The sequence below is a fragment of the Orbicella franksi genome, chromosome 2, assembly GCF_964199315.1.
Source record: "Orbicella franksi chromosome 2, jaOrbFran1.1, whole genome shotgun sequence".
Classification (NCBI taxonomy): domain Eukaryota; kingdom Metazoa; phylum Cnidaria; class Anthozoa; order Scleractinia; family Merulinidae; genus Orbicella; species Orbicella franksi.
This window is the reverse complement of record NC_138146.1, coordinates 4,257,012-4,279,590: the sequence shown is the minus strand read 5'-3', so window position 1 is coordinate 4,279,590 and position 22,579 is coordinate 4,257,012. Positions and strand designations below refer to the sequence as shown.

Genomic DNA, 22,579 nt, shown 5'->3' with positions numbered 1-22,579 from the left:
CTAGCAGCAGCGTTTTCGTTTGCAATCCCTTCCCACATTGTAGAGACTTTGACGTATTAAACTGAGGGCCCCAAGTTTATCAGTAACTTAAGTTACTGTCACGGGTCACCCTCATTAAATAAAGTCTTTCACTTCACTTCACTTCACTTCATTTAAATTCGCCTTTGTCACAAGGTTCAGTGGCCTTATGGTAACTGCGCTGGACTCAGCTGAATCAAGCGGTCTGGGTTTAACCCAGATGGGCAGTTGATCAGCTTCAAAAGACAGAGATTCGCCAGAAAAAGGCCAAGAAAAATACTTTTAGGGTATCTTTTCCTTTAAAGAGCGATACTTAGCAAACATGTTGCTGAATACTGGAAATTTTAAAACTTTCCGAAAAGGTTTAAAGTGTTTGAACTAACAAAATAATGTAGGCTTGTGGGGCCATTTGGCAATAAAAGTCAGTCGACTATTCAGGTGAGCAGGTGCAGAGAATTAAAAAAGCTAAGAGACTTGTTTACTAGAGAAAAAGAAAATGTTTACACAATCATCTATTTTATGCTTTCTTGCCAGGAGCCATAGTTGATTATGGCTCCTGTTTCTCGCTCATGCTTCTATTTCACCCGGCGTGATTTAAATCTTGGGAAATAAAGAGGAAAGCGGCCTGAAACATATCACCGTGTTCAACATGGTCAAGGAGGTGTCCCGTTATGTTGTACATGGGCAAGCAGGAAAACTAATCTTTTGGAGTAAAATGAATTTAGCTTGAGTGTCAAATCCAGCGACAATATTCAGTGTTTGGTTTGAAGATTATGTCGCTGCGCGCGCAATTTACCGAGTAGATCCTAGTCCTTTGTGGGGGCCTCGCTCGCAGAAAATCTCACATTCATGACCGTGACACAAAGAAAAGTTAAAAGTCAAAAGGGCAGCAATCTAGGTTTTATTAGTCGTTGTTGTCTCCCCGCAAAGCACAGGAACCTGAACGCCTACAAGCCAGAATTAGCAGCTTAGAAGTTTCAAATTTAGCTGCGAATTATAAACCCCCTGTTTATCAGATTACAGACAAAAGAGTGGTCCCCGAAACGTCAGGTTTAGGGCAATGGCCACTTTTAAAGCCTGGCTAGGCGCCCTCATTATAAGTTTAGATTCTGAAGATTTTGACTTCTTGCACCTAACCGGAGAATAAAATTCTGAAGAACATTAAAATGTCGACTTCATTGACAAGCATTCTTAACTTCACAGACAAAAATGATATGTCGACTTATTTCAAACCCTTTATCGATCAAGCTAAATTAAGCTACAAACCCTCTTTGTTATCAAGATAACCATTTATCTACCCGTCAAAATCTGCTCTAAGAATTAAAGAAAAAGAATATTTTATTATTTCAACGGAATTATTCACCAGGTTTGCTTTCCTTGGTCTAAAACTAAGAATGTTTTTACTCCGTTTTGGAGCCAAATGTTTGAACATTAGATCTTTTTTTTATTCAAAATTTCACGCATATTTTTTTGCGATGTATATCCGCAGAAAGTACTTTTTGTCAAAAAAAAAAACAGAAGCAAGAAATCACTATTTTATAACAAGCGTACATGTCTGTTTCAGTTGTTTATTGCTTCTTTCTTAAAAAAAATAAAAAAAGAATAAACATAAATTGAACTTAGAAGCATCTAGACAAACTATACACGATGGAAAAAAAAAAGAAGCATAATTCATTAATAAAGCTTTTTCCAAGCAGCGAATGGGCGCTTTAGGAAATCTTTTTTCCTTCAGGTCTTTTCAATATCAGATGTTTGTAAACTTTAATTATTAGTTAAGTATTGAAGATTTATTGACAATTAATCAGCACAATGACCGCGTTTGGGAGCCATATCTTGCAAAAATAGCCAAAATATGGTTTTATAACTAATCCGGGAAATTCTACAGACATCCTAGGTCAGTAGGTTCAAAGTAACCCTCCAGCATGCAGGCGGACGTCTGCGATTTTAGATAACTTACGATTTTACAAGATACGTCTTGCAAACTTGGCTAGTTTCCCAATCTGAGTCACTCTTTTTTAGCGTTATCCAAAGATCTTCGCTCATGATCAATATTGAAAGGTGAAAAAGGGTATATTAGGTTTAAGATTTCGAATAATGCTAATAAGGGTGTTATTTGATTCATCGATTTTTTTTTTTTTTTGATGTAGCAAATTTGTCAGAAGACTTGGTACTTACCTGAGGATAGATAGATAAAAACATATAGCAGCTCTGGATATTACACGAGTGAAATTCATTTTAAACATTCAAAGAAGACGTTTCGTTTCCTCAATTAATTCCCATGAATTTCTTAAAATGCCAGATCTGAAAACGCAACGCTGTATCAAGGCAATAACCTCTAGTTAATGTCTACCATAATTCTCCTAACCTTTTTGCTTGGCAATGCATAAAGGAGTAAGGAGATTTTAGATCTTGACTGGCCACCCTTGGTTATAAAAATTAGTTACTGGCGAGCTAAATGGAAAATTGTTGTTTCTTTTACAATCAAGATAACCTTATTTTAGGACGCAAACATTACTTAAAGCCAATTGATCGCTTTTAAGATGTAAAACAACGTAATAGACTATGCCAGCTGTAAACAAATTTCCTTTAATGTACTTTGCTTCGGAAAGATCTATAAAGTGCCTGGTTTTAGGACGAAGCAAAATTCAAATAATTTTACTTTTTTGAACCATTATTTTTTCCATTTTGTTTGTTTTGATCTAGTAAACACTGTATTTTTGCCTTGCTTTACAACTTCAAAAACGACCCGAAAAATAAAAAGCGTTTCGCAATTTAAATTTGTAAATTCATCTCTCTCTCAGATAAGATCAAATTATAAATGCGAACTTAACATATTGGATTTTTACTTAAAAGAAAGTAGTTTGTTTTGGGCCGCAGATTATTTGAAGAGAAATGTTTTCTAAGTATTTTTGTTTTTATTTTAAAAGCGAGGTGGTATAGCAGTATATTTGTCACTCCAAGACTGTTTAAGCTCCTATTTGAATGTTGAAAGCAAACTTTAATTGGATTTGCCCACGTATTTGTCATTTTATTTAAACTAGAAAAAATAGCACTTCTTACCCGAATTTTGCTATTATGTTCGAAGTTCGTAATTCTTAAAATTTTGACCTTTGTCAGCTTCAACGTTCTTAATGTTAAAGGCACTTTTCTTTATGCAAAACAAATGTTTTGAGTTGTTCCTCACTTCAAACACCAGGTAATCTAAGAAGGAAGGAAAATTCGTTGCACAGAACTTATCAAGTCCATATTGAACTGAGATTCACTTTGTTCCTTTTGACCGCCGACGCATAAGAATTTCTTCCAACAATTTGTTAATCTTCTTATATAACATAAATCATAACAATTTTTGTACGACAACAACAACAACAACAAAAATAATAAACAAAGAGCAACAATAAAAGAGCAGCTTTTTTTTTATCTTAGAACTGCAGAGAGGAGCCAAGCTAAAGATAAAATATTAATAGAAAAAACTTTTTTTCTCGAATAGTAGATTGATGTGATCTTCATTTATATCCAACACCGGTCAACGCGGTGTGCGGAAATCATTCAAATGCTATCACCCTTCGGTACCTTCTGAAACCAACTTATAGTTTGTTTAGTAAAAGACACCGCTGAGATAACAGGAAATTGAATAAGAAAGCCAGCTTAATGCACATGTGTGCCTGTTCACGAGTCAGTCGTGCGTCATGAGTTGAATGGCACGCTTCGCCTGAGCTTCAAGGGCTTTTTTTCACTTGGCACGTGAGGTGAATCGAGACTTCTTATGCACAGTGACCTAAACATTTCGCTTCAGCGGTAAGTAAACCATAACTTATTTGCGTTAAAAATACGTCTACGGCGAATTTCAACACTTAGAATTTCGTGGCATACATTTCTAGCTCTCTATATTCGGCGAATCTCTGCACAGTTTAAATGCACGATTCCTAGAAGAACGCAATATGTTGTGATTGTTCAATGCCTAACTTTTCCGCATTCAAGTTAATTTGCTCACGTATATGTTGTAAAAGTAAATCGCAGGAAGCAATGAAACCATTGCATCCTTTATTTGTCAAAAACGAAAAAAAAAATTATTAAATGTAACTAACTCATTGAGTTATGCAAAGACTGCTTCCGTTGTTTACGAGCAAAGTGTTTTCTGCAATGTATATAATGTTTTCGATGCAAAAAATATGCTAAGTAATCTAACTTGGACCTCAATCCATACTCACCGTTTAAATATAATACTAAACCATTTTATTTTACTTTTGGAAAAGGAAGATACCCAAGACAGTGTTATGTAACTCCGCAAAACTCAAGCTCTCTAAATTTGAACTAGTTTGCATATTCCCGGCACAGCGGCAAAAAGCACGGAACCAGCTAGATTCAGCTCCTTTCTTGTGCCGTAATTGTGAGTTCCATTACCGTAAAGCATAAAGCCAAAAAGGGCCATAAATCAAGCTTTCAGATTGAGGAGGGCGAGGAAATTTAAAAGCCTCGTTTTTCGTGAGTTTTGGCATTATTCACTTTACAATCTGACTTATCTATCCGAAGTCTCGTGCAATTTAAAAATCCAGCATTAGAACTACACTAGAAGGCACCGTGGCTTATTGAGAATTTGAGGCTGATTTTTAAGTGCTGTTTGGAGGAGAAGAAACTGGAAGGGGAAATAGAGGATTTAAAGTAGATAATGAAAAATGAGTAAGATTAGATTTTTTAGCTAATGAATAACAAATGGACTCAAAAATAGACTACCCCCTATCTGAAGTTATTTATTTTTCCCTCTCCTCCATTTCATTTCCTTTTCAACAGACCGTCTCCACTGTACTTCTCCGATCAGTGGACGGGACAAGTGAAAATTTTGAGCCACCCTATCTCAACTTGTTTTTGACTACTTTTGGAATACAAACAATTTGATTAATTTTTTCAGGATACACTATACGGCAGACAGACAGTTCGGATCGTGGTCGATAGCGACTGGTAAAAAATCCTTATTTGGGTTACATATAAAACGGTTTTGGCAAATTGTATCAATTTGTCCGTCATCTGACAGTCTTTATATCCTGAACAACTTTCACATGTATTTTAAAATAGGTAAAAAAAGTATATGTTGTGAAAGTAAATCGCAGGAAGTAAGAAAACCATTGCATCCTTTATTTGTCAAAGACGAAAAAAAAAATCATCAAATGTAACTCTTTGAGTTATGCAACGAATGCTTCCGTTGTTTACGAGCAAACTGTTTTCTGCAATGTATATATGATGTTTTCGTTACAAAAAATATGCTAAGTAATCTAACTTGGACCTCAATCCATATTCAGTTAGATATATTACTAAACTATTTTATTTTATTTTATTTTCGACGAGGAAAATATCCCGGGCAAGATTGTGTAACTCCGCAGAACTCAGTCTAGCTCTCTAAATTTTTACTAGTTTGCATATTCCCAGCACGGTGGCAGAAAGCACGGAAAGCTTTGCTCCTTCTTTTATGCCGTAATTGTGAGTGCCATTACAATAAAGTATAAAACCAAAAAGGACTATAAATCAAGCTTTCAGATTGGGGAGGGCGAATAAATTTAAATGCTTCGGTTTTCGTGAGTTTGGCATTATTCAAAACAAAAAACATCTGACTTATCTCTGGTCTCGTGCAATCCAAAAATCCAGCATTAGGATTACACTGAAAGGCACCGTGGCTTATTGAGAATTTGAGGCTGATTTTTAAGTACTGTTTGGAGGAAAAGAAAGGAGAGGCGGAAGTAATGGATTTAAAGTAGATGGTGAAAAATGAGGAAGATTAGATCTTTTTAACTAATGATTAACAAATGGACACAAAAATAGACTACCCCCTATCTAAAGTTATTTTCCCTTTTCGTCTATGTCATTACCTTTTCAACTTTCACCTAAGTCAACTGACCGTCTCAACTGTGCTTCCCCGATCAGTAGACGCGACAAGTGAAAATTTGAGCCACCATCTCAAATTCGTCTAGTACAAATGATTTTGACTACTTTTGGAAAAGAAACAGTTTGATTAATTTTTTTAGGATACACTATATGGCAGCCGGACAGACAGTTCGGAGGTCGATAGCAGCTGGTAAACCCTTATTTGGGTTACATATAATACGTTTTTGGCAAATGGTGTCAATTTGATTGTGATATGACAGTCTCAGTTTATATCTTAAGGACTCGGCTCATGTTTTCAAAATCAGTGAGTGCTGATTTTATGGCAGGCGTTCAATGATTTTCATTTGAAGATAACCCGACTTTATCGTGAATTGCCTGGATTGAAGATTTTTCTTTGTCTCATACTGGTTAACCTGGAGGAAAAAAACCCGAGGGTTGCCGATTGCCGACAAAACGGGAAAAGTTTTTATTTGGGTGAGATCGCCTTTTCCGAACCGCGATTACTGAATAATCGGGGCTACCAGTGTTCTTTACCGAATTTTTTTATCTTCGTTGCTAACGTTACGAAGCAAAATCGTCATGTAGAAACTAAGCTAACTTTGTTATCCTTTTGATTATAGCAGGTGAAAATTTCGTCCTTCTCAAGAAAAACTGTGTGATGTAACTTCTGCTGTGACATTGCGTACCGAGGAACAATTCATACCAAATCTTCAATTACGTGGATCTATAAACCATGTTTTCAAATACTTCTAAATCTAGCATAACAAATGCTACAAGCTTGTCTGCAGAAAATGGGAATTCTTCATTAGACCTAAGCCCTGAGGTTATCGTTAACATTGTATTTTTCATCTTATTGGCTCTGACAATAATCTTGGTAAATCTTCTGGTACTCGCGTCAATTCGCGTAAATCTTCGCCTACGCAGTCCTGAATACATGCTAATATTGTCTTTGTCACTGGCTGACCTCATGGTTGGAGTATTCCTTCTTCCAGTCAGAACACTGGAACTCTTCTCTATTGAGTCTACGAGAGAATTCATGTGGTGTAAATTGACGATTTGCCTGACTTTGTCCAGTTTGAGCGCCTCACTTCTTAATCTCCTCGCCGTCACCATGGACAGGTTCCTGGCGATTTCCTATTCTTTAAAGTACAACAACTTTGTAACTCTGAACAAGATGTATCTAACAATAGCAGCGGTTTGGATTACCGCACTGACAGTGTCTTTCTTGCCTCTGGTTGGTGCCGGAGCAAAGACCGTGGAAATTAACCGTGTTCAACACCTGTGCCGTTTCGCCGACATTTTGGAAGAAACGTACCTTGTGTTGTACTTTGTTTTCATTTGCGCTACACCCACCGTGGTTATTACTGCGGCATACTTTAAGATATTTCTTCTCGCTCGCAGCCAAGAAAGACGAATTGCCTCTTTAATGGTGTATTGTGAGGACAATTTACAGCAGCCTTCACTTCGGAAACACAGTTCAAGGCAAATTCTTTTCAACCGGGAATCAAAAGCTGTTAAGACGATAGGTAAGGTAGTGAAGTACTTAGATTGGTCAGACCTACTTTTTCATGAATGTTTTTTAAAATTGAGCTGTATATACCTAAAAATGAAGCATTACTGATAAACAGAAGTGAGAATCCATTTCATAAAAACATATCTTTTTAATCCCACGCATTTGCCTTTTATCATTCGCCTATCTATAGAGCATCACATTGAATTTGATGCTATAATTAGCGGTCTAACTTACCCTCTCGCTGAAGAACGAACTATGTAAAGAGAATATTTATATATTACATGTCATTAACATGCTTTCGTGGATGAGACTTGCTGTGATATTGGTAACTAGGGGCAACTGGCAAAACAGTGAAATAACAGACCCTGCCATGTGATTACACTGGAAATTATGAAGTCAAAATTTTTCTTGCAGCCCACGTGATTCCAGCATTTAGTTCGTGCTTTCCAGGAAGTCATCGTTTCTTGCTATAATTTGAAATAGAGTGTCCAACATTTGGCGAGATGTGGGATGACAGAAGAAGTGGAGGCGGGATGTGGGATGACAAAATTTTAATGGCGGGGTGCGGCATAAAACTGATATTCTGGCGGGAGCGGGATTTTCTCATTTTGATAGGCGGGACTGATGCGGGATAGTTTTAACATTGACGACGGGATGCTGGCTGAAAAACAAAAAGAATCGCACGTTACGGATGTTAAGCGGAGATCGAACTCGACTCTAACCAGGCGGGATCCAGATAGAAAAACGTGGCAGGATGCGGAAAAACGTGGCGGGATGCGGGATTGAGAAAAACCTTTGTTGGACCCTCTTATTGAAGCTTCTGTTGTCACGATATAATTCTTGGTGTATGTAGAAATTTCGAATTGGAGGATTTATCGTAATTTGGTGCTCGTTACAAACGCGGTTCTCTCTTTCATCTGCTTTGAGACTGGAAAATTCCAAAAGGTTTGTTCTTTGCGTCAAGAGGGTGTAACAGTCAGAGAGGTTTGCTTGAAACAAAAGCTCCCTTAAAAAGTCATACCACACCTTTTTCACACTGCTGAAAAAAGAAAACAGCTAGCTGTAGTCAATTTGTACTGTAATGTAGCTTGCAAGTAAGCTCTCTTGGTAATTCTTCTACCCCGCACTCCAAGAGATCGAACTTGCAGGCAAACAGTGGTGACTTCTTGTTAATTATTTGCTATTGTCGTTTTCTTTTAGCAATCGTCATTGGCTTGTTTTACTTATGTTGGATGCCATTCTTTGTTGATATCCTCCTGGAAATCTGCAAACAGGAAGCTCTGTCGTACCTTTTCACAGCCATCATGTCTTGCATCGTGTATTCCAACTCCGCAATCAATCCACTTGTCTATGGATTCTTCAACCAAGAGTTTAAGAACACTTACAAGCGAGTGATCAAAGGCATCTTTCAAATCCCTCGGCCCCGGTGCCTCTCGGACGATGCGACTGTAACCCAGGTCACTGTCATAAGAACGCCCTCCGAGAAAAGCTCATGTCCAGTGACTGCTAAAATCCCGGCTACCCAGTTAGAAACGGTATCGCGGAATTTTCATCCAGTATCACGATGTAATAGCACCTCATAGAATTCATATTCTCTTTTGTCTTGTCGTGGGATTGAAGAAAGTTGACTGCGCAGTTTCGACAAAATTATGAGACATTTCCATCTTTTTAGAAAGTCGGGGAAAAGGTCTATGTGAATGCCTTTTTTTCTGTAAAATTCGAAGCCTTGACTGTTCTCTTCTTACAAGTTAGGGATGTAAAAATACAGCATAGAGTTTATATCGAAGCGTGTAAATATAGAATATGTTTAAAACAACCGGGAGAGTGGAAATATATTGTAAAAAGAGACTAGAATATTTTAAAAGTATTTTCCAGGGTATCTGGAAGATTTAAAAAAAGTTCAAAATGTTCAAATGTTGTCGTCTATAGTGGACAATGCGCTTAGTTACACCAAGCTAAGCGCAAAGTATTGGGAGGTCTGTTCAATGTGTCTCTTAGAGAATTAATCTTGACTAAAGCTACTAAGATATACCCGGCCACTTAAACAATCGATGTAGAAAAATGTCTTGTGTTCTTGATCTAAGAGAAAAAAAATGGAAAAAAATCACTAAAAGAAAAGAGAGGAATGGTAGGAGGGGGGAACGGGAAGACTTGTTAAGTGTCCCAACATTATTGTCCTAGATTCCCGCTCAAAAATTTTGTTCCTTTCATTATGTACTTCTATTTTCCCTCCGTTCGTTCATCGTGCATGGCTATCCCCTGCATTAATTTCGTCGGTAACCATTTACACACCTGGGTTGGTCTTGCTAAAGGGCTGACAAAAACCGACAAAGCTTTGGCAGTGTAAGACATAAAATCATGCGCAGCAAATGTGTATGTTCAACACTCGCTAAACAGTGAAAGAATATTGATAGAAATAAGGTTCTTCCATTGGCAACTGTCCATTTACTTCTAATTTACTGGTTTCTTTGTCACTCCATCCGTGAGAACTTTTGAACCTGCACGCGCTTCCACAAAGACAATAAACAAAGAAAAAAAAAAAAAACACGATTTGCTGTTTTTGTTTTGTTCAAAGCGACCTGCCATCTTTAAAAGACCATATTCGTGTTTTCGGCATTGGACTGGAACTAGCTTGCAACTGAGGCTAATGAGAGCTAAAAGTGGGGAATCATTTCAAGTGCATTAATTATGACACTAATCTCTTTATAATGATATTCCCCGCATGAGCCTTCATTACAAGCTAGTTCCAGTTCAATATCGAGAATACGATTATGGTCTATTTGCGCGATGAAATTGCGAGAAGCAAGTTCGGTTGGAAAAATTATCAGAATCGTGCAGACGAATTCACGGGTAAATTCGATGTTATAATCCGATCCTGATTGAAAGATATGAATGGAGTCTCAATGGGGATTAATCCGGCTTTGACGGTTGACGGTTAAGAGTAAAGCTTTGTGACGATTGACGGTTAAAGTTTGGGCAGTTAAACGGTTTACCCGGCGTTAAATTTCAGTGGTAACGACTACATGGGGAAAATTCCATCAACAAATTAGACTAAAATGTTTACCGCGTAATTGACCTTAAAATCAGAGTACGACTTTCCAAACCTAATGCATATCTATCTTCGATTATCATATTACACAACCATCTCGTAGTAGCAGAAGTCTTCTCTTCAACTGGCCTTCAACAGACGGATTAGGAGTAGGGCTACAGCCAATTTCTCGAGTAGGGGTTAGTTTTGGCTAAGGATTAGGGTTTGTAAGCTGTTTGTAGTATGAGCAAACTCTAGGCTGCATTCAGTTTTGGCTATCCCTAACTGAATATGTAAGATAGTGTTAAATTTCGAACATACTCTAGACAGCGCAGAATGTGACCATTTCACGTTGTTGTTTTGTCGAGAATAGCAAACTGAAATGTATACCAAGAATTATGACGTACATGCACAGCCGTTGTTCTCCTTGTTAAACCTTCTGTTTGGTGACGTTCTCTTTGCTTTCGCCGTTGTGTTTTGTTTAAACTCCTTTATGACTATTTTTGACTCTGACGACTCGAACATTGAATAGCACGTTCCTAGTTGTTCGTTTGACTAAGAGAGACTGACGTTGATTTCAGCTGAGGCACAACGTTTCCTGTAAAACCAGGTCTCAAATGACTTAAAACCTCGGCTCAAGCATCCGCGGCAGCAAGACATGTAGTGGACAGTTCTTCGTCCATGTGACAGGTAAGTGTCCTGGTATCTCGTTTCGTACGCCATGTTCGAATCAAATCATGATTCGGCGCCTGCGTGTCATGTTATGGTAATCGCGCGTACAAGTATCCTTAAGCTTACGCTTGTGTCGTACGTGTAAAACAGTCTTAAGGTGGCTCAAAACAGTCTCCAGCAATTAGATTTTAATGGGTCGTTATAACCACTCTTTATCACTTGATGCCACAATCATGGTATCAAAAAATTGCCCAATCATTGGTGAACACGTTGTTATCATTTTCGTGACACAATAGGTTACCACAGCAACAGTATGAACTCCTAAAAACACCTTTAATTACTTATAATTCATATAATTTTTTATATTATCAACTTTTGATAAGCATGATAAGACGCAACTTACAAGCATCCTTAAATTTTCGAAAATTTAAGGTGGCTCTGAACCCTACCTACAGAATTTTTTAAAACTTTGCTAGAAGTTGCGTCTTAAGCCCCTAAAGCTGTAATTAAGGGTGTTTTTAGGTGGTCATACTGTTACTGTGGTAACCTATGGTGTCACGAAAATGATAACGTGTTCATCAATGATTGGACAGTTTCTTGACACTATGATTGTAGCATCAAGTGATAAAGAGTGGTTATAATGACCCTTCAAAATCTAAGCGTTGGAAACTGTTTTGAGCCACCTTAAAATTATACGCAAAGATAATCACTTGTCAGAACTGGCAAATTTTCTGTTGAATACAATTTTCTGAAATTACGCCATAATTCGTAATTTGCTCGGTCCCTCTCCATTATTTTGTACTTACACAAAAGACTTAGTCATTACTGATAATAAAATAGCCTTTTATTTTCTGCTTAGAGCTAGAAATCAACTGATACATAAAAAATATTTTATCTGCTTAAAGCTAAAAATGAACTGGTACAAAATCTATACGTTACGGGTACCTAAGGTACAAAATGTTTCTAAAAACATCCTTAACTACTTGAAGTAAACTTTTAATTATTTTTTGAGGCTCTTTACTTTTGACTTACATGGAGACCATATGCTGTACACTAAGTGTATATAATAAAAATATAACAAATACGTTATTAAAAAAAACAATTCGTTACAGAATGTAACAAGCTGTGAACAAAAAACTCTGACAGTTTAAATAAAAGTTGTACAAACTTTTGTTGATCTACATTTTATTACTGCAACTGGGGCTTTTCCATCGCAGTATGGAAGGGACACCTCTAACAAACAGACCATTAATCTCTAATGGTTTTCCTCTGAAGATACTCAATAATTGTTTCAATTTGACCTAATGCCCATTTCACCAAAGTAAGGAGAAATGAAGGGCTAAAACTAGATCTCATCTTTAAACATGAATAGAATAGAATAGTCTAAGCAATGCTCTCTCTCCCTCCCCCCCGCCACGTGCACTTGCCAAATGGGATACTAGTCCATTGCATGCTAGCTTCACCCCACCCCTATCATTTTGTCTGGGTTGCCATGACACATTGCCAGTACCTGTTTACACTCCTGGGTGGAGAGAGGCACTGTGAACAAAACAGAATGAACACAACACAGTGTGCTGGTCAGCGGGCCGAACCAGACTGCTTGACCCAGAGGCTATTGTACTAACCATTTGAGACATTAGTCTGACACGAAAGATCATGATAACTGAGTACTGGTCATGTGTTGTCACATTTCTTTCAAAAATCGGTTATTCCTTTCTTTAAAAAATGTGTAACATGTTAAACTGCCCTTACGTGACACTCTTTTCCAGGGGTTCTGAGATTCTAGACTAAGTTCCTTGCAACTAGAAACGTTTTGGTGCAAAAATTCCTGCTGCTGCCTTTTGAGGCTAGCTATGTTTAAAAGGGAATTTTTGAGCATTGTATGATCTTAGACAGGGGGTACTGCTTTCAAAAATATTGCCAAACTAGGAGGGTGATCTGTGGTTGCTAAACTATGTCTACTTAGAACACCCTATCCCTTTTTGCACACTTGTCAAGACGTAAAATTTGGAAACAAAAAATAACTACTTTGGATTTAAAGCAGATAACATAACATAAATGTATGTACTGCTGAGCAGGTACAACATGACAAGCCAACTACATGTATGACACAGCAATTAAACTACTATGAATATCATAATTGTTTTGGATATGTACTAGCTACAACTTTATACCTAGCTCAAATTCTCTATTAACAATTTGTTGCATAGTTAACAAAGCTAAATGTACCACTTAAAAGAAAGGAGATACCCTGTTTACAAGTTCATGGGGCTAAAATCTAAAATCCATCATTTATGAAAGTGCAGTGATAGTAAAATTCATGTAATAATCACTTATACCACACCACAAACTGGACAATTTACAGCACTGACAGAAATACAGTACAAGAGTTTTTATAACCTGTGTGGCTATTGCATTTGCAAACTTCACAACCCACATAAAATCAACCTTTTTGTACACAACAATATTTTTGAGCCAAATCTCTGCGATTAACCTTGTCATTATCCAAGGCGTCAAATAAAACCTGATAAGTTGCTGCAACTCCTTCTTTTTGTTTCCAATGCAAGAGCATCTTGTATGCCTTTTCAAACAGATCGCGATTTGCTTCATCAATGGAAGTAATCTTTGGGTCGTCTATGTTAAATCGACGAGCAAGTTTCTTCCAAGAATCACCATTCAATTTATTTGCTATATCTTCTAACTCATCCTTACTGGGTTGGCCTCCTTTGACTGAAACAACAAAGATGACAAGGAGAAATGAAACAATAGGTTTAATGCACTGTTGATCACTGTTTTCTACGGTTACCGGTCACCTCGCCACCAAGAAGTCTCGCCACCAACCAACTCGCCACCAAGCGAAGTCTCCTCGCCACCAAATCACGAACAATCTAACAACATTAAACTGAAATTTGTTCTACTTTGTTTAGTTGTATAACTCACACAGCCCCTGTAAGGTTGAATTGATCGTTTGGCTGAAGTCTTTTATGAAACACTTACGTAAGCTTAAATGCAAACGCAACAGCGAAGCAACTGAGCAATAACAGCATATATACATGTAGCTGAATTCTAGAAAGCTATGGTTTCTCACTAGACAACGGAGCACATCTCGTATCACGTCACCGACAACATGTTGACATCGACATTTGCAAACAGACAAGCTAACAAGCTAACTTACGAGTCGATTGACATTGTAGTCGCTCGAACATCTAATATACCTCGACTACTTTACTCTAGGTAGTTTAATTTTCTCTTGGTGTTTGGTGGCGAAAAGACTTCTCTTGATGGCGAGTTCGTTGGTGACGAAATTCCCTGGTGGCCAGGTGACCGGATACCTTTCAACTACATGTGCCATTGCTCTTATTTTTAAGAGTTTTATACACTTATCATATGCAAATATGTGGCTTCGAAAATGGGGAATTTCATATAACATATCGAACATGATTTCCAAAAAATACAAGAGAGTTGATAATACGACACACAACGGAGTATTATTGACGAACTTCGAGGTGAAGACTGTTTTTGACCACATTTCCAAACACCGAGAAGAGAGTTGAAAATGCAACGCGCATCAGAGTATTTTTGACGAACTTTGAGGTGTTTGGAAATGTGGTCAAACACTTTCTAAGGAAAAAACTGAGAAATAAAATCGTAAAAATCTACGTTAATTAAGATCAGATATCCAAACACCGTCAGGGTCATGATTTCCTTCGTTTAAACTTGATGAATTATTAATTAGTTTGAGAAGTGTTATTAAATCAGCAGGAGGAAAGCGGCACAAAATTGAAATTGACTGGAACCCAATAAGACAGAATAATTTCGACCCTGCATAATTTTTTTTTTTTCAATTTGAGAGTAAAAGAAAAAAACAAGTATTACTTTTCCATCACACACTTGTTTGAATTTGTTTCTCACTAGTATCTGTAGTATTCACGAATCCTAAGGCAGAGAAAGGATTACAGTAGTTCAACAGGCTCAGAGAATTTTGTGACTTTCATTAAGAAGTTTTACAAGTTTCTATTTTTATTTGATAATGGTAGATTATTAATTGTATTATTATTACTGCAGCAGTGGTAAATACTTCGAAACTTGTTTCAACAAAGTGATTCATTTCACAGTAAAAATCGAGTTACTCATGTATGTAAACTATGAGGACTGCAGGACTGTGGAAGCCTAGTTACTAACTGTAAACCAGGCGATTACAGGACTGTAGGAGCAGGCTACTAAAATTGTGCTACAGTAGAAGTTGAAAGTGGGCAGCGTATCTGAAATCAGTCTAGTTGTTATTCCAGAAGGAGTAAGAGGGGAGAAAAGGATTTTAAAGTAGTTTCCAGGGCCCTGAAAAAAAATTCTAAAATTCCAGAAGTGTTCCATAATTTTCAGGATTAGTGTGAACCCTGGGATAAATCAATTTTAGTTGCGCAGTACAACCCATAGCATTTACAAGTTACAATCAGTTCTGTATTTTCCAATTCCCCATAATCCTGTCTGTTTGTCCCCCCCCCCCCCCCCGCCCCCCCTCCCCCCAACCTCATTTTTGTGCAAACTATTGTTGTGAAATGCTCTTGGGAATATGCAGACCTCCCAAGAGCATTTCACAAATCAAAAACAGTTTATGCAAAATGTGGGGGGCAAACGAAGCGTCAATTATGGGGAATTGGAAAATAGAGAATAACGGTCACCTTGGGCCTTTTTCTCCTCTTTGACTGCTTTAGGTGGTTCTGTTGTTATGGAGTTACAAAAAAACAAAAAAACAAAAAAACAAAAAAAAAACAGAACGGTCAACAAACATCACAACAACTGGATAGAATATTTTCTTTAAGAAAACATCAGTAGTACAGTGGCATTCTTTTTAGCAATAAAATATTCAGATTATCCAAAAGGAAACGGTGCCCTTCCCATACAACTGTTTTATAAAACAAATGTTTAAATACCTCTTGAAAGGATTATGGAAAGATGTACATACATGCATGCTAAAAACATGCTCTATTTTGTTAAGCATGCTCATATTCACTTACGTTGACCCTCGTCCGCCTGTGTAGAAAATGCTAACAAGCCTGGTTTTATTGTTTGTACCATTGGGGTTCCTGTTTATCTTAACAGATCAAATTTGGCCCACAGTGGGGACAGTAGGTTTAAATTTGAAAATGAACAGTATTACATTGTAAGAAGTAGTAAATAACAGTTACCTTCAGCCTTTTTCTCCTCTTCGGATGTTTTAGCTTGTGTTCTCTTGGTACCTGTTTTGTGAGAAATCCTTGGAGTCAATACAAGCATCACAGTTACTAGACACAATAACTCATAATGGGATACAGTGTACATGAGTGGTTATACAGTTGAATGTTTTAGAATTTAAATGATCAAAGTGCTTTCTTCTGTTACCAGCATTATTGCATAAAGCAAAAACCTGTGTATTAGGAACCAATGAATTAAGAACCTGCTGGCAGAAATTCTACAGTTTAAAACACAAAAAAGTAAGAACCTGTTTAGCCAAGCAAGATCAACCAGGTTCTTATAATTATTATGTGGGTTAAATTATGATAAACATTTTACCCAAGAAGTGTGACTTTGAGAATGCAAATTTATGTTACAAGAATATACACAATCATTAAATTTATATAGTTGTAAATTAACACTCTATTAATTTGTAAGGACCCAACCGAAGTTTATTTATTTTCCTGGTAATCAACAACTATAAAATGTATCTCCTTCATAAAAATTAAGAACCTACTACATGTAAATTGTCATTAACTACACCAAAATACAACTTCTTACATGCAGGTTTTCTCTGCATTTGTATTTAACTCTTATTGTGTTTGTACACAGCATCACATGGCATTAATGCCTAAAAAGAGCTTTGTATGTGAACAAGGGCAGGCCACTCTTAAAACAAACAATTGATCAGTCACCTTTCTTCTTCTTCTGCTTGCTCACTGCATTCCAAGTCTTTCCCTTACTGCTAAGAGTTTTCAGAGACTTAGCTGCAGGACTCATTTCAGCATCTATACAAAGAACCACAAATATTTAAAATACAACAATTACATATAATTTCAATACTGTAAATCTTTGAATTAGCGTTCCGGTGCTTATTTCAAATTTAGGAGAAGACGGGGGGCGCTTATTCGAGGGGGGCGCTTATTTAATTTTTCCCAAATCGTAGCCTCACACGATCATTTTTTTCATATATCATCTGCGCGTAAACACCAACATAAGCTGTGTATTGACACAAAAAGCTGATCCTAAAGTTTAACTCGCGGCACCATTAGTACTAACGTGTTCAATGTGTTCACTGAACGTGTTCACAAACTGAAACAATGTACAAATCTAATACTACATGACAAAAACTGTACACCCTTTGTTGTCTCATTACTCGTCCCCAAAATGGGGGAAGGGGGGTGTTTATTTTAAATTTCGGCCGATAGGAGGGGCACTTATTCGAAGGAAGCGCTTATTCAAGGGGGGTTGCGCTAGTTCAAGGATTTACAGTAACTCAGGTCAGTGAAAATTAACATAATGATTACCAATCATTAAAGGAACTGTTCTGCACCAAACAAGAGTTTTGGACATAGACCTTTTTCTGTTCCTGACCTTTAACAGTCGAATGCACTGTACCAGTAAGGTGGCTTACTACAGTTTTTCGGAGACTCAGTAGCGCACGCTACAATTGCCTGCCAGACATCAGTTTTAGTCATGCGTGCAAAAATGACGCAAGTAACCCTAAGAAAAAACGAAAACAACTTCCAACTGATGCCGAAAACTATTTTTAAATACAAACTGAAACAGTTTTTATTGAACCATTTTAACCTTAGTTAGTAGTATTTTAATTCTTGTTTTAGTTTTTAATCTTAGTTAGCTTACCGCATAGGTTTTTGTCCTTTTTATTGTATTTTAGATTTTAGTGTATTTTAAAGGTTTAACATTTATATTCTCAGAGGACCCTCCTGAAAACCACCTTATGGTGATTGGAGGCTTCCTCTCAAAATATTATTTATTATTTTATTATTTTATTATTAGGACTTGAAAGGCATTTTAAATTCACTTCGGTATATGTAGCAATAGTTTCAAACTGCTTTCAAACATGTGTTTAGGCCTACGGCCTATAAAATATGACAGAAAAGGTCCATAAACAACCGATAAAAGAGCTCTAATTTACTCTTGTTTTCTCGTATGCCATACATGGCATCACACGAGTGTGTGCTAAACAAAGGGCATGCACAGTTCAATTCTCACCCAAGGCTGTAAATTAAAGTAAGTCTTCCGTCAAGGATTGCTCGAAAACCTACCGTACGACCCATGATGATATTTTCACAGTTGATTTCTAGGGGTGAATTGCATTTAGAGCCAAAATTTTGAAAAAATCTGTTGGACAGATTTTGAGCTATTTTTGATTTCGCATTTTCTTAGTTTTTGAGACAGATTTTTATTTTACCTTGCATGAATGTTAAATCAGAGCTTATTTCTTATTCCTGAAATTTTAAGATGGGGTCATACAGGTAAATTTTGAGAAAAACGTGATTTAACCTACTAGTGCCCAGTCTCTCCTTAGGTACTCGGTCATTCATTTTGGCCATGGATTTGTTGATGTTTAAATTGTTCATACAAGTTTCACCTAGAATGATAAAAGACTTAAGCAAACAGTACATAGTAAAAGAAAAAACACTTTGGAACATTTTTGAAAAGAGTTAGAAGTTCGGCTATTATAATCCATCAAAACTGTAGTAAGCCACCATTATGTGGCTTCTTCTGTTGTAGGTACAGTGTGAATACTTGAGCCAGGCCATTTGGAACAAAGATAACCAATCAAAATATAATTGAGCAATGAAATTGAGAACATCAAGCTTAAGGATAGTGACTTTATCCATGAACAAAGCAATAAAGTTTAAGCATACAAACAATAGTTCCAGGCCGACAATAACACTAAGATCCATCTGGTGACTCCCCCTGACATCTAAAAACAGCAACAGGGCTTAGAGTGCAATATTTTGCAGACCTCTCAGAAAACTTGTCATTATATGTAGTTTTAACTGGTTACAGTACAGACCAACGTGACAAATGACAACATTACATGGATATTACATGCAAATACATGCAAATGTGTAGCTAGATTACATGCAGTTACTAGACTTGATGATTTCAAGAAGTGGTGCCAGCGACTGACAGAATAACAGAACATAAACACATACATGCACTTTTGCTTTTGTTTTTCCTTAGCTTCAGTTGGCATCACAAAACGAACTCTCCAGTTAAATTTTTCATGTAAAATTAATTTGGCAATTGTCATCACGATATTTTTTTTTTCAGAAAAGGGTATGATGGGATCTGTGGAGTGTACATGTATACAGCATAAAGAAGTTTATGGCATATAAATTCAAAGAAAAACAGACTTCTACTTGCCTTGCCTTGGTTTTACATTACTTTTTTTGTAGCACTATTGTTTGAATGCTTCAACTTTGGTCTGTTTACAAAACGATTGCCATACATGAACATGTTCTCAATAAACATTTTGATTGGTCAGTTTTCTTCCAAGTGGCCTGGTTCAGGCACTTGCACTGTAAGAATTCAAAATGTATCATGTGGTTTCCTCACAACAAACATCTTTAGCCAGGTTGTTGAGCCCAACTCTGAAATGACACATGGCATGGTAGAGCTCTTCATAAGGGGTAGTTGAAGTTGTTGTAGCTATCCAGTGAAGTAACATCTTTTTTGGCTTGTCATCTGCATTAGTTTCAATATCGCCCAGTGTATCCTGACTTATTCCAAGGCGACATCCCAGCTTCTCCCATTTTGGACCAATCTTTCCTGCCAGGTCATCTATTTCAATTTCACTAGGTTTGCCGTCTTTAAAAGTACCTATGTGTGAAAGAGAAGAATCTTGTCGTTAACCAATGATGAAACAATTTTGTTCACGTCCACGTAATCAGGAGCTCTACTTGGCTAAACCTATAAAGTTACTTTCACAACTTACAAGTCCAAAGAATTTAGGCTTGTTGCCCACAAAGATTTCACTTAAAATCTATTAGAACGTGATAAAGTATAATAGATCTGCATGATTAATCAGTGGTCTATCACAAATCTGTTAACTAGTATACATATATTACTTATAAATAAAAGTAATCAAGATTTTCAGCTATTAAGGACGTTCGCATGAAAAATTTTCCAGTCGATAGATTTTTTAACTGCAGTCAGATAATGAAGTTACTTGTGTCAGAAATACAACAAAAATGGGGGGTCGCCAACTTCATTTCAGTGATAAAGCGTGTGGAAAACTACCCTGATTTTGAAAGATTGGCGCACGTAATTCAGCATGGTCTACAGGGGTATATACTATTAGTTAACAATATCAAAGGTGAGTCAATAGAGACAAACGATCTTGGTCATATTTTGTAGAAGTGGGTCTGATGCATAAATAATTCCAAATTTTACCAACGTTTTTACAAAACATAACCCTTCGAGAGGCATTTGAAACCGTCGCACAGATAAATGGATATAAAAAAGAACGGAATTCGATGGTGCATTTTGCAAAAAATTCAAACTTCTAGTCGATAGACTTTTTTATTTTTTCGCTAAACATAGGAAATTGGTAGACAAAATGATCCATCAAAAGAAAAATAGGGGTCACCAAACGTCCAAGATTGTTCAATCCAGGCAAAGCTAGAGCAATGGCCATCTGCCCTGTCATTGCTCATTTTATTACTTAGTGCGCACTCTCATGCATGACATGGCAAGTAAATTTGCTTGTACAGTAAGGATGCACAGAAACAAGTAGCGTTATTGTCCTTAACTCAGGTCACAGCTTAAAATATATTACATGTAGGATCAATTTCATTAAAGATGTCCAGATATTTGATCAAGATAACATACTTACTACATGCTTTCAATGGTTCTCTGCCAATTAGACAAAAATCACCAATGGTTCCAGGGCTGGTTATCACTAAGGGTTGGGGAACAGGGAATTCCCACAATATGGCTAATGCTTTTATGACCACCAAAGATTTGCTGCATTTAATTTTGTTGATTTCCATTTGATTAATATACTGTTTAATATACAGTATTATTCAAAATTCATTTCCCCCCACCCCTTCCCCCAACATTAAAATATTTAATACATAAAACAAAACATGAAATTCAACATGACTACATGTACACTGTATCTTGTTTGTGCCATTTCAGACCTGTTTCTAAATAAATTTAGATAACCTAAAAAATAATAATAAAAAAAACTAAATAACTAGTATACTAAATATAAAAGTTATAACAGTGGAGCTCCACTTTTGAATTTTGGCTTAATCTGAACGTTTCCCCCGACAAAGTGGGCAAAACTTTAAAGTCTACCATCTTTATATTTTTCACCATCAATGATGATGCTTTTGACATTATCATTAAATTCAGACACCTCCTTCTTTTAATGTTCGACTCCTCATGGTATTCTAAGGATAATTTTTAAGAGAAACTTTGTTGGAAAGTCAACATTCAATTGGTGACAAGAGAATGATGGAGGCTGAGTGAACGTCATAAATCTTGTCAACACTTCTGTAAAACTTCAGTGTATGTAGCTAATTAGGGACAGCCTAAGGTTGTCTTACCTGCCTTTCTTTTCGCAGCCATGTCTTAAGTCTGCAAAAAGAAAGAATGAAAGTTCATTGCTTAAAATTTAGGAAATGTCAGATAAATTCATCTTCCTGTGGACCAGGGATAATTCCCTTGTCCTTAAGTATGGTTAATCTGGCATTGTAGTTTTTTTTGTTATAAGAGAGACTTGAGTGATCAAAAAATTTTAATTTTGCAAGGGATTCATAAAAATGTAGCCCCAATCTTCAAGTAATCAAACTTATCAGCTTAATAATTTTATGTTACATATCCTTCCATATATTACAATGTACAAGTGTAGTTGACTCTTGAACCTTCAAGAGAATCCTTAAATAAAAGGTTTGAGTTAGCAGGCTGGAGTTTGAGTTATCAGGTAGAATGGCCAAAAGTTAACCCTGGCTTTCCTCGCCCTCCAGCTTCACCAAAGGACAATCTTGAAATGAGTACTTATTGGCCTATTGAGGTCCAAAACTATCAATGGTGCAGACAACAAAACATGAAATATCAAACATTTAGTATATTTAGGAAAACATAAAAAGAAATGTAACTGATAAGACAACAGCAGTGGCAAATTACAATCCCTCTTTAAATATGTATTGTTTACTTTACGAACAAGATTGGTTTGATCCATCCATTGGTGATGTTGGGAATGGGGAATGTCTGTGTGATTACAATCCTCGTTCAAATGCAAAATAAACAACTGATTTTAGGACAGCGGTGGCATCAATCATTTGCTCCTGTCCGCTAAAAGCCGACGGTTATGGTCCTTGATGATAACATTTTTTCCCAAGTTTCATAGTTTCCATATCACGGTATTTCCACTGATGCTGATTACAATCATAAACCGTGGATATTGCTAATTGGAACAGTTACCATTTTGTATTCATTTG

At 36.7% G+C, this 22,579-nt stretch overlaps 2 protein-coding genes across 2 annotated transcripts; one reads left to right on the top strand and one right to left on the bottom strand.

Annotated features, from left to right (window-relative positions):
• Positions 1-6,272: 6,272 nt before the first annotated feature.
• On the top strand, positions 6,273-9,051 carry LOC145477806 (adenosine receptor A3-like). Its single transcript, XM_081455644.1, has 2 exons — positions 6,273-7,418; positions 8,606-9,051. The coding sequence occupies exons 1-2, from the start codon at positions 6,626-6,628 to the stop codon at positions 8,986-8,988; spliced, it is 1,176 nt and encodes a 391-aa protein (XP_081311770.1). The 5' UTR covers positions 6,273-6,625; the 3' UTR covers positions 8,989-9,051.
• A 4,497-nt stretch (positions 9,052-13,548) lies between these two features.
• LOC145467362 (uncharacterized) lies at positions 13,549-21,707 on the bottom strand. The gene is made up of 6 exons (XM_081450916.1): positions 21,686-21,707; positions 19,689-19,952; positions 17,012-17,104; positions 16,292-16,342; positions 15,785-15,823; positions 13,549-13,835 (listed from the first exon to the last, which is right to left on the bottom strand). Exons 1-6 carry the CDS (start codon positions 21,705-21,707, stop codon positions 13,549-13,551), a joined length of 756 nt encoding a protein of 251 aa, XP_081307042.1.
• Between the last annotated feature and the right edge of the window lie 872 nt (positions 21,708-22,579).